The sequence below is a fragment of the Nomascus leucogenys genome, chromosome 7b (genome assembly GCF_006542625.1).
Source record: "Nomascus leucogenys isolate Asia chromosome 7b, Asia_NLE_v1, whole genome shotgun sequence".
Lineage (NCBI taxonomy): Eukaryota > Metazoa > Chordata > Mammalia > Primates > Hylobatidae > Nomascus > Nomascus leucogenys.
The window spans coordinates 12836041-12852605 of record NC_044387.1 but is presented as its reverse complement, the minus strand read 5'-3'; the positions used below and the strand labels follow the sequence as shown (position 1 = coordinate 12852605).

The 16565-nt window shown below is 55.4% G+C and overlaps 1 protein-coding gene across 1 annotated transcript in view; it reads right to left on the bottom strand.

The window, feature by feature from the left end:
- The window catches only part of CARD10 (caspase recruitment domain family member 10), a 29801-nt gene extending 13605 nt beyond the window's left edge, over positions 1-16196 (bottom strand). Inside the window, exons 1-9 of the mRNA XM_030815604.1 lie at positions 15752-16196; positions 14768-14905; positions 12768-13093; positions 6844-7041; positions 5277-5432; positions 4576-4701; positions 2613-2804; positions 1039-1173; positions 590-705 (exon numbers count right to left, since the gene is read on the bottom strand). Of these exons, the coding sequence (XP_030671464.1) occupies positions 590-705; positions 1039-1173; positions 2613-2804; positions 4576-4701; positions 5277-5432; positions 6844-7041; positions 12768-13093; positions 14768-14905; positions 15752-15986 (1622 nt within the window). The 5' untranslated portion in view covers positions 15987-16196. The remainder of the gene's footprint in view (positions 1-589; positions 706-1038; positions 1174-2612; positions 2805-4575; positions 4702-5276; positions 5433-6843; positions 7042-12767; positions 13094-14767; positions 14906-15751) is intronic.
- Between the last annotated feature and the right edge of the window lie 369 nt (positions 16197-16565).

Below are 16565 nucleotides of genomic sequence, written 5' to 3'. Positions count from 1 at the left end.
TCAGACGCCTCCTTGGGACAGATTCACACAGATCAAGGCCATACTGACCACAGCCTCCCAGGGCCCAGCCTCTCACCAGTAAAGGAATAAATCAAGGGCTGCTTACATGGGAAAAGCAGTGACAAGGATTGCGCCCCAGGAGGCAGGCTATCTCCCGCCCTTGGTCTTGCCACCAGAGGGTGCGCCTTGGTTTTTCTGGTCCCTATTTGCTGCTGATGCCCAAACCTGGGGCCTGGCTTTCTTGCCCGAGGTCCCTTATACCTTGAAACATTCTCCACGCCCCCTAGTCCTGAGCCATCAAGCTTCTCCTTGGGTATAGGATCTTCAAGGCTTGTCGCCCAGTGACTCTCCTGCCAGGATGCTTGGCTAGGACTGAGTTCACTCTGCCCATCGGCCTTGTCTTAACCCTGACTTTGGTCGCCCCTGTGACTCACAGGGCCTGGGTTTCCAGAGCTCCAGCCATCTGAGGGCAATAAAGGGAAGTGACTGCCTGGACCTGACTTTGGCATTGCAGATTCTGGGAGGTGGTTGTTCAGGAAACGGCAGCCCCACCTCCCTGGGTGTCTACTGCTATCCCTAGACATCTCACCTCTTAGGGGGTGCGGGGTCTTCCTCACGCTGCCGGCGGAGGATGGAGCCGGCACTGGGGGGGAAGGGCAGGATGGAGAGCCGGTTGATCTCCTTTTCACTGTCCGTGGCTTCCTCCTGCAATGCCATGACAGGGCCTGGGTCACCCCCACTGCCCAGCACCATCCCAGTCCTCAGCACACCTGGTTTGTGCCCATTCCACAGATCAGAAGTAGGGCCCAGAGCAGAAGAGTGGGCTCTGCAAGATTATAGTGTGCCGGTGGCTCCCCAGGCCTCCTGGCACCTATGCCTGGCAAGAAAATGGTTCTGGGTGAGCTTCAGTAAAGTACTCGGCCTCCCTGCGCCTCAGTGTCCTCACCTGTGAAATGGATCCTTCAGAAAACACTCTCTACATTAGTAATAATGCTATAGCAGCGTCCCCCCTTATTTGGGATGGGGCAGTCGTCTTACCGAGTTGTGAGGCTCAGGTCCCCCCATGACAGCAGCCTCCCCAGTTGCTTCTGGGCCTCCCAGAGGGGAGGGGAACTCGCTCAGGCTCCAAGTGCTGCTGAGGTTGGAGCACAGGGAATGGGAGGAGGCACAGGCCTGGAAGAGGGAGAGGCAAGGAAGGAGGTGAGCAGTGCTAGGCCCATGGCAGCCACAGTCCTTTACTGAGCACCTGCCATGTGCCAGCACAGGGACAGATCCCTGTCCTCAGGGAGCTCACAGCCTAGAGGGGGAGAGAAACTGTAAACCAGCAGACATATGAACAAAATAGCCCCAAGCTGAGACAATAGCAGAAGGAAGGTGCCTGGGGCATGGAAAACACACAAAGACCCTACCCAGCCTGGGAGTCCAAGTACTCTCCAAAGAAACTGTGGTTTGAACTGAGAACTCAAGGGTATATAGGCGCTAAGTAGGTCAAGCTGGCATGGTCCAGGCAGATCAACAGCATGTGCAAAGGCCCTGAGGCAGGACTGTGATGCATTCCAGTTGAAAGACTGGAACCCACAGAACCAGGCGAGAGGACAAGAGGAACCCCATCCGCAGGGCCTCTTGGCCATGAAAAGGGACTCTGTCTTTACCAAACAGCAAAAACGCCACTGGGGGTTTAAAAAAAAAAAAAAGTCATGGATTAATGCTGACTTTTCCTATATTCCTCCAGGCCCCAGTGCTTCAAACACCAGGCCTGCGGAGCTCACTGTCAGGCAACTCAAAATAAGAAAACACAGGCTGGGCGTTCGCGCCTCTAATCCCAGCACTTTGCGAGGCTGAGGCAGGAGGATCCCTTGATCCTCCTGGGTCTGGAGTTTGAGGTCTGGAGTTTGAAACCAGCCTGGCCAACATGGTGAAACTCCCGCCCCTCCTGAAAATACAAAAAAAAAACTTAGCTGGGTATGGTGGCAGCCACCTGTAATCCCAGCTACTAGGGAGGCTAAGGCACAAGAATAACTTGAACCTGGGATCCAGCGTGGGCGATACGGCAAGATTCTGTCTCAAAAAAAAAGGAAAAAGCAGAGCTCCCGGCAGCAGCCTGAGGACCACGATCCAATTTACAATGGGTCTGGGACTCCAGCTCCAGTGCCAGCTGGCTGTGTGGCCTTGGGCAAGCCCCTGACCCTCTCTGGGCCCTGTGCGATGAGAGGATTAGACCAGCTGGTCTCTGAGGGATGCTTAGGCCCGTGTTAGTCCTGACTAGCTGGTCTCTGAGGCCCAGGTTTTACATTCTAACATGCACACAGGCACTCAGGCAGCCAGCCTTCCCGAGTTAAATGCAAAGACCAGCTCCAAACTATTCTTAGTGTCCCAGAAGCAACCCCAGAAACTCAGAGACCAACATGCTCCCCGGCCTGCTCACCAGCCCACACCCACCCCAGCCTGGGTTCAAGTTCCCGCCCCTAACTGAGGGCTCTTCCCACTTCCCCCAAGCTTCCTCCCCTGGCTGAGGTCGCCCACCAGGGCCGGCACATTCCCAGCCCTGGCCAAGAGCTCCTGCCAGGACCCCAGCCTTCCTGCCAGGACCCCCACAATCTTGACCTGCTCACCTTGAGGCAGGTGCCACCCTGGGCCCGCTGCAGCTGCACCTCCAGCAGAGCCTTGGTGCCCTCCAGACTGGTGAGCATCGTCAGCAGCTCATCCCGCTCCGCCTCCAGGCCCCGCACCTGCTTGCGGTACTGGTCCTTCTCGATGAGGCTCTGTGAGTACTGCAACTGGATCCGGTCACGGCTCTGGATGGCCTAGGGTTGGGGCAGGGGAGGCAGCAGCTGAAGGAGCCACCTTGGCCCAGCTTTCCTGGCCTATGACTTGGAGAATGGGGACAGTAAGGAGAATGGCAGCTATCACGTACTGAGCACTGGGTGCTGGGCCCTGAGCTAAATTATCAGCTCATTTAAATATCTTCACACTGCCGGGCGCGGTGGCTCACGCTTGTAATCCCAGCACTTTGGGAGGCCGAGGCGGGCGGATCACGAGGTCAGGAGATCGAGACCACGGTGAACCCCATCTCTACTAAAAATACAAAAAAATTAGCCGGGCGTGGTGACGGGCGCCTGTAGTCCCAGCTACTCGGAGAGGCTGAGGCAGGAGAATGGCGTGAACCCGGGAGGCGGAGCTTGCAGTGAGCCAAGATTGCGCCACTGCACTCCAGCCTGGGTGACAGAGCAAGACTCCGTCTCAAAAAATAAATAAATAAATAAATAAATAAATAAATAAATAAATAATATATCTTCACACTAACTCGCTAAGTTAGACACTATTCATATCATTATTCTCATTCTGCAGATTGGGGAAACCAAGCCAGGAGGGACAGAGCTGGGATTCAAATTGGGCAGTCCATTTGCAGAATCCAGGCTCTCACCATTTCACCAAGAACTGAAAACTTTTCCACAAGACCTGCTGTGTGCCAGGGGCTTCACTCCCAGAATCCCAGTCAGTGGAGAAGCCAGGAGTCAAACCCAGCCCACTGCATCCAGTGAAGACCAGGGGCTCCAGAGCTAGGCCCATGGTCCAGACCTGTCACCTATGCCTCAGAGAGAGCAGGGGGCAGCCCCATAAAATGCAGATTCCTGGGGCCCACCCCAGACCGCCTGAATCAGAATGTCCAGAGAATGAAGCCCCAAATTTGCACTTTCAAGCTTGCCAGGGGATTCTGAGGGCATTTCTAACATGTAGACTTCAGCTGGGCATGGGAGCTCATGCCTTTAATCCCAGCACTTTGGGAGGCTGAGGCAGGTGGATCAGTTGAGCCCAGGAGTTCAAGACCAGCCTGGTCAATATGGTGAAACCCTGTCTCTACTAAAGATACAAAAATTAGCCGAGAATGGTGGCATGCCTGTAATACCAGCTACTTGGGAGGCTGAGGCAGGAGAATCACTTGAATCTGGGAGGCCTCAGTGAGCTGAGATTGCACCACTGCACTCCAACCTGGGCAACAGAGCTAGACTCAGTCTCAAAAAGTAATAATAACAATAATATGTAGACTTCAACTCCTCTAGTGGGATTCACACTTGGTTAAGGACAAAAACCTCCTGCCCTTCCCTGCTGCACATGGAACCTCACACAAGGAGGCTCGGGGACCTGGTGGCACTGGCCAGAGGTCCTCAGCCCACCCCACAACCTTGGCAGGAGACAAGCATCATAGTGCCCAGGGACTGAAAGCCAAAACTTTTGAGAATTTCTTCATCGGCTTCTATTTGTAAGCACCTCCCCTGTGCTGGCCTTGTCTTTGAGATGGAGAGAACAAGGGCTTCAGAAATGAAGACACCAGGACCAGCTTCTGTAACTGCCACAGGAGCTCAGATGAGGCCAGCAGGTCCAGGGTGTAAGGTTGGTATCTCAAGGGCTCCAGGTCCCCTGTCTGGTTCCCCCAGCCTTTGTGACCCGTCCTAACCCACCAGGGAGCTGCTAATGTCTCTTTCTACCATTCTAGTCCCCTCCATTGCTCCTTGTCTCCTCCCATATGAGAAGCAGCAACTGGCCCAGGGCCTCGTACACGCAGACTGGGCTCACCTGGTCTCGCTCCTTCTCAATCTCCTCCAGTTGGGCCAGGACAGTGGCCATGCGGTGCTTGTACAGGTCACAGTCCTTCTGCAGCGTGCGATGCTTGAGCCGCAGGTCTTCCATCTCCTGCAGGTACTGAGGGTGGCATGGGGCAAGGTCAGACCACAGGGCTGGGGACCACGAGAAAACTAACCAGCAGGCGCCCCGGAGGGCCAGCGAGAGATGCTCACCAACAGTCTGAGACCCAATAACAAGTCCCCTCCTGCCCAGTGGAGTGCTCTGAGCCACTGACTTTACCTCACAGGCCCTCAACTGCCTAATCTGTAAAATGAGAAGAATGATCATCATTTCACCCATCCAGCCGGCCACCCTTGGCCTCCCCACTCAAACTGCAACCGGCCCCTTCCCCAACTCTGCATCTCCCACGGCGCTCATCGCCTTTGACTACATGAAATAGCTGACGTGGGACTGTGTATCTCACATACTGCCGGTCTCCCCTGCTGGAGCTCCCCCTCAAGGAAAAGGCACCTTTGTTTTGCTCACTGTGGCGTCTCAAGCGCCTAGAAGGGTGCCTCCGTCAACATCTGAGAACAAATGAATGCAGTTCTCAGCACGGTGCCTACGTCCAGCAGATGCTCAGGGAAGGCGTGAGCACATGACCCTGCCTGACACCCTCCCCCACAAGGGGCAGGGCACAGGCAGGGCCCCACCTGGTCGCGCAGCTCCTCGGCCCACTGCAGCTCCCCCTGTACAGCGTGCAGCTTCTGGCACAGCTCCTGCCTGCTGTCCTGTGCCTCCCGCCAGTCATGCTCTAGGATGTCCAGCAGGATGCGCTCGGAGCCCGGGGCCCCCGGCCGGCTCGCCTCCTGGGGATCACAGGGCAGAGCCACCTCAAGGTCTGGCTAGGGGCCCACCCTGGGTGTGGGAAGGAAGGGGACACGCAGCTCTCAGCCCTCCAAACCCACCTGACGAGCTCTGCCATGCTGGCCTGGGGCCTCCACCCTCTCTGGATCTCTGTCTCCCCATCGGCAGAGGGGGTGGGGCCCAACAAGCCCTACCCACCCTCCAGGGAGCATCTGGGGTACAAGTAAGCTAATAAGCGAAGTAGATGAGGGTGTGACTGCACAAGTTCAGCCAGGATTATTCCTAAACAAGCACCAGGCACACACTTATGCTCTGGCCCTCACCCACCATCCAGGGCAGCAGACGGCGGCCATTTCCAAGGCCTATTCCCACCCCCATGACTAGGGGTCTTCAAGGGGCTGAGCCTGGCCCATACAGGTAGACCCTGGGCCCAAGATCTTACCCCCAGACCCACACCCCAGCCAAGTGCCCCAACCCCATGAAACGCACTGGCTCCCATCCCCCATTTCCTGTGTGGAACAATGGCCAGGAGGCAGACCCATGCAGCTGCTGACCTGCCACTGACCTGCCGCAGGACACTAAGCAAGCCCTGGGGCCACCAGACCACACCCTCTACAAATCAAATTAAAGCTGGGGCCCCTTCACCAGAAAAATGCTCACACTCAAAACCAGGGGGACAGTTTTAGGGAGTTTGGAGACCTTCTGGAGGCTGCTCACACACCCTAGACCAGACAACCAGGCACAGCCACTTGCTAAGGGCCCTCAGCTCAGAGCTTCAGGCAAGAGGCTACCGGGACTCCATCCAGATCTCAGATCCCTGGTTCTGATATCCTCAGCTTCCCAGGCCTTGGGAGGATAGGCAAACAGCAAGAGGGCCTGTTTTCTGGGTCTGACCCCTGCCCCCACTCCATGTCCACGAGCCCCGGCCCTGGTACCTGCTGCAGGCCCTCCTGACCACCCCTCAACCCCCATGCCCACGAGCCCCGGCCCTGATACCTGCTGCAGGTCCTTCTGACCTCCCCCCACCCCCATGCCCATGGGCCCCAGCCCTGGTAACTGCTGCAGGCCTCCTGACCTCCCCCAGCCTGTGCCCATGAGCCCCGGCCCTGGTACCTGCTGCAGGCCCTCCTGACCTCCTGTCAGCCTGTGCCCACAAGCCCCAGCCCTGGTACCTACTACAGGCCCTCCTGACCACCCCCCCACCCCCGTGCCCATGGGCCCCAGCCCTGGTACCTGCTGCAGGCCCTCCTGACACCCCCCCAGCCTGTGCCCATGAGCCCCGGCCCCGGTACCTGCTGCAGGCCCTCCTGACCCACCCTACCCAGCCTGTGCCCAGAAGCCCTGGCCCTGCTACCTGCTGCAGGCCCTCCTGACCACCCCCCAGCCTATGCCCACAAGCCCTGGCCCTGGTACCTGCTGCAGGCCCTCCTGCAACTCCCGTAGCGACGCTGTCAGCCGCTGGTTCTCGGCACGCAGCTCAGAGACGAGGTCCACATTGTCAGGCTCCTTCTCCTTCTCCTTCTCCTCTGCCCCAGGGGGCGGCCCCCTGGCCCTTCGCAGCAGTGCACACTCTTCCTCCAGCCGACTCACTTTGAGCTTGAGCTGATCCACCTGGAGCCCAAGACATGGGTCAGCCCAGAGGGGGACACACTGGGAGCCACAGGTTACAGGGGTGGGAAGACCTGCTCCCTCACTCCTGGGTACCTCCCAGATTCCCAGAGAAGCCGAAGCAGGAGTCCTCCCCAGACTTGTCTATGAAAACAGGACAGGCTGGACAGATATAAAACAAACAGGGCTGAGGCAGGAGCAGTGGGTAGCAAGGCCAAGGACACCCTCCCAGGGGAATCCACTCTAAGAACTTGTGAGCGGATGTGCTGCATCACGACATGCTGTCTGTCCTGCAGTTCTGACACTGACTCCCGTCAATGTAGCTCAGTATTCTCATGGCAGAAAAGGAGGAGGGCCGCATCAAGAAGAAGGGGGGCCAGGCACAGTGGCTCACGCCTGTAATCCCAGCACTTTGGGAGGCTGAGGCGGGCCCTCAGCGGATCACCTGAGGTCAAGAGTTTGAGACCAGCCTGACCAACATGGTGAAACCCCGTCTCTGATAAAAATACAAAAATGAGCCAGGCATGGTGGCACATGCCTGTAGACCCAGCTACTAGGGAGGTTGAGGCACGAGAATCATTTGAACCCAGGAGATGGAGGTTAAAGTGAGCCAAGACTGCGCCACTACACTCCAGCCTGGGCAACAGAGCAAGACTCTGTCTAAAAAATAAATAAATAAATAAATAAAAAATAAGGGAAACCAGGCCAGGTGCAGTGCTCACGCCTGTAATCCTAACACTTTAGGAGGCCGAGGCGGGTGGATGGACACTAGCCTAGTTAACACAGTGAGACCTCGTCTCAACAAAAAAAATTTAAAACATTAGTTGGATGTGGTGGTGCGCGCCTATTATCCCAGCTACTCAGGAGGCTGAAGCGGGAGAATCACTTGAGATTTGGGAGGTTGAGGCTGCAGTGAACCATGATCGTGCCACTGCACTCCAGCCTGGGCAACAGAGAGAGATCCTGTCTCAAAAAAAAAAAAAAAAAAGAAGAAGAAGAAAAAGAGAGGAGTAGGGAGGAGGAGGAGGGAGGAGGAGGAGGGTGGAGGAGGAGGGGGGAGGAGGAGGGAGGGGAGGAGAAAGGGGTGAGGAGGAGGGGGAGGAGGGAGAGGAGGGGGAGGGAGGGGATGGAGGAGGGAGGGGGAAGAGGGAGGAGGAGAAGGAGGAGGAGAAGGAGAAGAAAAAGGAGAAGAAGGAAAAGAAGGAGGAGAAGGAGAAGGAGGAGGCGGGAGGAGGGCAGAGGAGGAGGAGGAAAGAAGGAAGAAGGAAGAAAGAAGAAAGAAAGAAGAAGAAAAAAAAAACAGGGTCAGACCCCAGCTCCGTCTCTAGCTCAGTGTGACCCTGGGCAAGTCATGGCCCCTCTCTGTGCCTCAATCATCCCATCTGTACCGGGGGTGTGAGGGGAGAGGAGAGGGCAATGGTTTTGAGAGTTGAGGGTCTCATGCAGCCCAGGAAGCAGATGCTCCCCGCAACAAGCCAACATCTCACCTCAACACTCTCAGAGACTCAGACTTGGTCTGGTCCACCCTGAAAGGAATTCCTAACAGAGCCTCCACTCCAGAAGATTTGGCTGTTGGTTCATCTCCCTCAAGAGCTCCACGTCCAGGGTTCAGGTTTCAATTTTGCTACTTCTAGGCTCTGTCATCCTGAGCAAGTCACTTACCTCCTCTGGGCCTCAGTTTCCTTATCAGTAAAATGGGCCCAGTCAATCCCCTGGCCCCATCATTTGCCTCCCAAAGGTGTTGCAAGAATCAAATAAGACAGCAAGTGGACAGAGGCCTCTAAACTGTGAAGGGCTACAGAGCTGCCACAGTGTGACCGTGGCTGTCTTCACAGCTTCAAATAAAATCCCATGCCCCTAACCAATCACCAGTTTGGAGTGTGCAGCCAGAAGTTGGCCTGGTATGGTGGGTGGGCAGCTGTGGGGTGACCACCAAGCTGGGAGCAGACATGCATGGCCAGTTTGCTGGACTATGAGTGCACTCAGCCAAGCATGACGCATGTGGGGTCTGAGGTGGCCAGACAGTGACAAGCGTGGCAGCAGGTGGCAGGCCATAAAATGAAGTAATTGTTGGGAAAAGGTCACAATGACTTCTGGTGCTACAGTCAGGCATGCGATATTTGGTGCCCTAGGAGTCCCCTGGCCTCTCTTGGGAAGTGACTTGCTAGTCCCCCAGCCTTGAGAGGTTAGAATGGCAACCCCCCTCCACACACACACACATACACACACACACACACACACACACACACACACACACGGGTCTGGAGGCTGGGTCAGGCAATTCCACAAATTAACAGTCCACTCCTCCTCCTCCGCAAGAGACTCAGAAAGAAATTCATGACTCCCGCATTCCTTTCCACTCACAAAACATGCTTTGTGAACAGCCAGAGAAAGACAGCTCGTTACAAGGACAACTGTGGTCACACCCTCTCAGCAAACCGCAGCCACACACCAGGGCCTCCTGCCTGACCCCTGGCCGGCCGGCTTCCCTGATGAGCTCAGAGGACAGGACACCTGGGAGTCTCCGACGAGCAACAGGAAATACGGATGCATTTAATCCTGGCATACAAACTCACTGAGCACAAAATTACAGCGTTCGTTCCTTCAGTTTATGTTGCTTAGAAATAACAGCTCATTAAATTTGCACCTTATAAAACAGGGTATTAAATCCCAGCCACCACACACCTGTCCATGGGAGGTGGGGACGCAAGCTGCCAAGCCAGGCACGATCAGCTGCTCTGTTCAGATCCATCTGCAACACTTTGTTAATTTTGGAGCAGAAAAGCTCCAGACATAAATTATAAATTAAGGTAAATTTATAGTAGATACATTTAATTTCACTTCTTTTTTTTTTTTTTTTTTTTTTTTGAGACGGAGTCTTGCTGTGTCGCCCAAGCTGGAGTGCAGTGGCTCAATCTCGGCTCACTGCAACCTCCACCTCCCGGGTTCAAGCAATTCTCCTGCCTCAGCCTCCCGAGTCCCTGAGACTACAGGTGCATGCCACCGCGCCCGGCTAGTTTTTTGTATTTTTAGTAGAGACGGGGTTTTCATCAGGTTAGCCAGGATGGTCTCAATCTCCTGACTTCATGATCCACCCGCCTCAGCCTCCCAAAGTGCTGGGATTATAGGCATGAGCCACCGCGCCCAGCCAATTTCACTTCTTAGGTCCCTAAAATAGGAAAAAGCAGCCACTCTGCCTAGAGGCAGATGACCTGCAGACTACAGAGGCACCTCCAACCATCTCTTTTCCATCCCCCTCCCCTGTCCCAGCAGCCCCCAGATGCCACACACACAAGACATCTCCCAATCCCATCACACCCAACCCAAAGGTGGGACAAGCCATGCGGGCTGCAGCCCCTCCCAGTACCCCCAGACCGCAGCCCTCACGCCGTCCTCTCTGAGCAGCAGATTATTTCTCCTGAGAAAACCCTACAGCAAGCCCCATGCCTGTTTCAGAAAAAAGGGGAAGCCCTCTGGGTAAAGAAAGGGGAGCACTCCTACCTGCCAGCCACCACCCCTCAGCAGTGCTGAGAGCCAACTCAGAAATCCTTCAATCTGGCTGAACACAGTGGCCCACGCCTATAATCCTAGCACTTTGGGAGGCTGAGGCAGGCAGATCACCTGAGGTCAGGAGTTTCAGACCAGCCTGGCTAACATGGTGAAACCCCATCTCTACTAAAAATTAAAAAAAAAAAAAAAAAATTAGCCAGGCATGGTGGCACACACCTGTAATCCCAGCTACTTGAGAGGCTGAGGCAGGAGAATCGCTTGAACCTGGGAGGCGGAGGTTGCAGTGAGCAAAGATCTGGCCACTGCACTCAAGCCTGGGTAACAGAGCAAGGCTCCATCTCAAAAAAAAAAAAAAAGTCCTTCAATCCCGGGACATTGGGAAAGTGCTCGAACCAACTTCTCTGTGCCTCAGTTTCCTCCTCTAGAAATGGGGAAGATAGTGTTGTCCACCCCAGCATAGGGTGGCAGGAAAATTAAAGGGGTCTGTGCATGGCAAGCACTGAGGATGGTATCTATAAAGCACAAGGGCATTTTATAATTGTTACGTCATCCTTACCTGTGATGAGGATGAGGAAACTGAGGCACAGAAAGGAAAGCCCACCCCATGCCACATGGTTTTTCACAGTAGAGCAGGCCTGGGACCTGTGTCCCTGTCCCTGCCCACCACTCCTCAGAAAGCCTCTGTCTCCTGCCACACACCAACCAGGCCCTCGAAAGACAGCCTCAAGGTCATCTCACAACCTCAAACCAGCCACCTACATCCTCAAGCAGGACCAGGAGCCTGGACCCTTCAACTGGTGGCCTCAACACCCCCATCAGGGCTCACCTCCCCAAGATATTGACCCACCTGGCGTGCACAAACCGAGGACTGGCACACCAGTGCACCCACATCTACAGCCTCACAGCCACCTGCAATGCTGCAGCCACGGCCCAAGGCTCCTGGGGTAGGGAGGCTTCAAATTCCACGGTCAGAACCCACTGTGCAGCCTCGAGCAACATGGCTGGAGAGAGCCTCCTGCGTGCCGTGCGGCTGGCACTGCTAAGCCCTTGACGTGGAGCAGCTCATTAAATCCTTGGAACAACGCCCGGCGGCAGTCAAATACCAGTATTATCCCCCTGCTGAGTCCCAGTCAGAAACCAAGAAAGTGAGATGCAGTAGGAGGCATGGCCTCACTTGCTGCTGGAGGGAGTCAGGTGAGACTTCCACACAGGGAGCAGGCGGAACAGCAGCGTGGGAAGGGGGCTGGCACTGGAGCCAGCCGGACCCGGTTCAAATCCAGGCTGTGCTGCTTCCTGGCTCTGTGACCTTGAGCAAGTCCTTTCACTAATCTGAGTCTCAGAGTCTGTATTTGCAAATGAGGACTTGGCGTATGGTGCTTTGGGGAGGATTAGAAGACATGATGTTTATAACCTGTGTGGCTCTTGATAATAATATCAACAATGGCTACTGATGACACAAGTTGTGAGCAGTGTGCTAGGGACTGTACATGTTTGAAACTGTGTCTTAAACTCACCGGGCCAGGTACGGTGGCTCGTGCCTGTAATCCCAACACTTTGGGAGGCCCAGGCGGGCAGATCACCTGAGGTCAGGAGTTCGAGACCAGCCAGGTTAACATGGTATGTGAAACCCCATCTCTACTAAAAATACAAAAATTAGCTGGGTGTGGTGGCACAAGCCTGTAATCCCAGCTACCCGGGAAGCTGAGGCAGGAGAAACGCTGGAACCCAGGAGGCAGAGGCTGCAAGGAGCCGAGATCACGCCACTGCACTCCAGCCTGGGCAACAAGGGTGAGACTCTGTCTCAAAAACAAAACAAAAAAAAAAAAAAAACAACTTACCAAATCCTCATAACCCAACATTTCTTGGCCCCGGCCCTACCAACGTTTTAGGCTAGGTAATTCTTTGTTGGGGACTGTCCTGTGCCCTGCAGGGAGTTTGACAGCATCCCTGGCCTCTACACACCAGATGCCAATAAATCCCCACTAATTGTGACAACCAGAAATATTTCCCAGACACGGCCAAATGTTTCTAGGTGGTCAAAATCACCCCCCATTGAGAACCACAGTCATAACCCAATGAAGTAGGTACACCGAGCACTAAAAGGACTTATCCATGTCAAAGAGCCAGCAATGGTGGCTCTGGGACACAGGCTGGCGAGCTACTACATTGCAAAAGCTGCCCCTTCCCTTGCCTCCCCAACCCATCTCCCCAGGGCCTACCGCCAGCTGCAGGTCACGGCTGCGAAGCACAGCCGAGTTCTTCTCCTCACTGAGCTGTGCCAGACGCATGGCGATCATGTAGTTCTCATCCTTGAGCCGCAGCAGCTCCAGGCTGCCCGCCTCCCAGTCCTCCCGCAGCCGTTGACAGCGCTCCTGAGCCTGCTGCTGGTCCCGCAGCCGCTGCTCCAGCCCTGCCCGCTCTTCCTCGAGCACCCGGCCCCGGGCCTGCAGTTGCTGCTCCCGCTGCAGCTGGCTCTTGCGAGCTTCCCGCAGCCGTCGCACCTCTGTCATCAAGAATTGGGTCAGGCCCTCAGGCCCCTCCTCATCTGCCAGGACAGAACAGGGGACAGAACAGGCAGCTGAGGCAAGTAAAATCCAGGAGATAACATACTGTGTCAAAAAACTCAAACCATAAAAACACTAGAGGGAAATTCTGGAATATATTTGTAGAATTTGGGAGCAGGGGAGGTCTTCCTAAACAACACACAAAATCCAGGAGTTATAAGAGAAAAAAGATGGACAAATCCATATAAAAATGTTTAAACCTTTGAAAAATGAAAGATGTAACAAAGTTAATAAGCAACAGAGTGGGAGAAAATATAACAAGAACTCAGAGCCATAATATATAAAGAGCTCCTACAAATCAATAAGATCAACAACCAAATAAAAATACGGACAAAAACTATCAATAGGCAAGTCCCAAAATAAAAATAGTTAATAAATACAGGAAAATATGCACCAACCTATCAACAATAATTACAGAAGCTACTAATATTTGTTAACTTCATTCTTTGTGCTAGACACATGTTAATCTTTATGACAACACTATAAGGTAGGTACTATTATTGTATCCATCTTAAAGACAGAAAAAGTGAAGCACAGAGCAGTTATTTACCCAAGGTTTAATAACTAGTAACCTGTGAACTGTATCAATGAAATATAAACTTAAAACAATAACATTATTTTTTACATATCAGAATGGCAAAAATGTTTAAACATGATCCCCAGGATTCAAATGGGCCCTTACACACTCCTGGTAGGAGGTATGTTGATTTAACAGTTAAAATACAGACTCTTTGAGAAATTCTTCTCAGAACCTCTTCGCCTGAGACGCATTTGCACAAAGACGCACATACAAGGATGTTACCGCATCGTTGTAATAATACAAAACTGGAAACCTAGGTATCCATCAACTGGAAATGGGTTAAATGAATTATTTCCTAACTTCACTAATGAACAGTATGCAGTCACTTAAAACAAGTGTATGTAACACAGGTGAAAGAATCACTAAAATCAGTTGTTCTAAGAAAAAGCAAAATACACATGTAGGTGTGGGTGTGTGTGTATGTGTGTGTGTGTGTTTTATATAAAAAAATTCAGCTGGGCGCAGTGGTTCATGCCTGTAATCCCAGCATTTTGGGAGGCCGAGGCAGGCGGATCACGAAGTCAGGAAATCAAGACCATCCTGGCCAACATGATGAAACCCCATCTCTATTAAAAATAAAAATACAAAAATTAGCGGGACGTGGTGGCTCATGCCTGTAATCCCAGCTACTCGGGAGGCTGAGGCAGGAGAATCGCTTGAACCTGGGAGGCGGAGGTTGCAGTGAGCCGAGATCGCGCCACTGCACTCCAGCCTGGTGACAGAGCAAGACTCTGTCTCAAAAAAAAAAAAAAAAAAATTCAAAGTCACCTGGAGCCTCTGTGTTTTTTTACATAAAAAAACTATACATCTGTGTATGTCAGACATATGTCTGAAAACACTATCAGGAAGAAAAGGCCATGTTAAGCATGTGGCTCTGAACTTGGCATAACAGTACTAGCATCCAGGCCCAGCCTCAGCCTACCGTGGGGCCCTGGGCAAGCCCCTTCAGCCTCTCCATGCCTCAGTTTCCCTTACTGTTCAACAGGCATAGTGGGAGCGCCTCCCTAACAGGGATGGGGAAAGAAGCCTGTGCACTGGAGTCCGAGGTGCAAGCATCCACCGCAGATCCACTCACCGAGGATCATGGAGCAGCGCTGGGCGGGTTCCTGGCCCGTGAGCAGCGTGAAGTGTTCGGGGTAGTAGAACTCCAGGGCTTCCAGGAAGGCCTCATAGCCCCTCTTGCCACGGCAGCGCAAGATGTCCATCAGGCGCCCTAGAGAGCAGTGGGGGGATGTACCCAGGGTCTAGGGGAGGGCCTCCCCAGGTGCCTGGTTGCTTCTGCCCCCACCATGCTCCAGGCCCACGTTCCCCAGATTTTTGAGCCAGTGACACACACAGGGACCTGTCCTAACACATCAGGGAAGAGAAGAGAGCCATTCTGCCACAGCCAGGGGAGCACATTCCCTCATGACTCCTGGGCTCCCAGAGCTCCCCAACACCCCCCACAGGCACAGATGCCGGCCCGCAAATGCAGCCTGCCTTTTCAATGGCACAGAGAAGCCCTCTGTATCCCCAGAAGCAAAGAAAATACTTCTCCCATTGGCCATGCCTGAAATTCCACCATTAAAGACCATTCCATCATGCCTTTGTGAGCTCTAGTTCAAAGGCACACCCTGTGGGAGAGAGGACCCTCGTAAAGCTGAGACGGGTCTTGACATTTGAAAAAGGACTCCCCCAAGAGTGTATGGTGCACAGAAGAGGGGACAGACAGAACTCGGAGATCAAAGAGCGCAGGAAAGGTGCCAAGTCCACCGGCTGTGACCGGGAGGTCCCGGGCCCAGCCGGCCCTGGCAGCCACATCCAACCCTCTGCTCTAATGTGGACCCAGGAAGTGGGAGAGAACCCCAAGAGACAAAACTCTGACCCCGGTGTGGGCAACGCGGATCGCCAGGGCGCGTTGGGGAGGGGGCAGGCTGGTGGGCATACCCAGCCCACTCTACTGATGCGGAGACCGAGCCCCAGGGCAGCAGAGCCCTAGCTTCGCGCTCCACGGCTGTGGGCGCTGCGCCCAAGGGCACGGTCGCCCCAGGTCGTGGCCCACTCGGGAACCGCGGCTCACCGGTGCGGTTGACGCGGCACGGGAAGCGGTAGGTGCTCAGCACCTCCTCCTCGTCCTGCTCGTCGATGACCCGGCACTGGCGCAGATACGGCGTGAGCTTGGCCGGGTTCAGGGCGCGAGCCAGCCGGTGCCGGACGCCCTCGATTCGCTCCCACAGCGCGTCCTCCTCCGCCTCGGACCCCGAGCCGGCCCCGGCCTCCTCCTCGGCCTCCCCCGCCTCCGCCCGGCCCGGCATGGCCGTGTCCTCAGGGTCTGCGGGCAAGAGGCGCACGGGGGTCGACCAGGGCGCCCTAGGGCTAGATGTGCGGCCAAGCACACCCCGGGGCGTCGTCCGCAGACCCGCCGTCGGGGGCGCGCCCCGAGCTCCCCGCGACTCACCCCGCACGCTACAGCCGCCTCGGGCTCCCGGGTCCGCGCTCGGGCGGCGGCTCCGCCGGCGCAGGGGGGCGGTGCCCGTGGCGCCCCCGGCTCCGCCCCCGTCCCCGCAGCCTCCTGGGCTGCCCGGGCCTCCCCACATCGCCGCCCGCCCCGGGTCGTGCGTCCGGCCCCCGGCCACCCCGCGCGTCAGTCCGCACGCCCTCCCTCCCGGCCGTCCGGCTGCACCTCCCCCTGCTTCCTGTTTCCCGCCGGCTCTCCAGCCCGGCTCGGCGGGGTCCTGGCCGCCCGCCCACACCTGCCCGGCCTCTGGGCGGGGCGGGGCGGGCAGGCGCACTCACACCCCCCGCGCGCCGCGACACACCTTCCCCGGGCCACGCGCATCGCCTCCCCACGCCCACAGCGCGCCCGCCCGCGCGGGGCTAGCCGCTCACGCCCG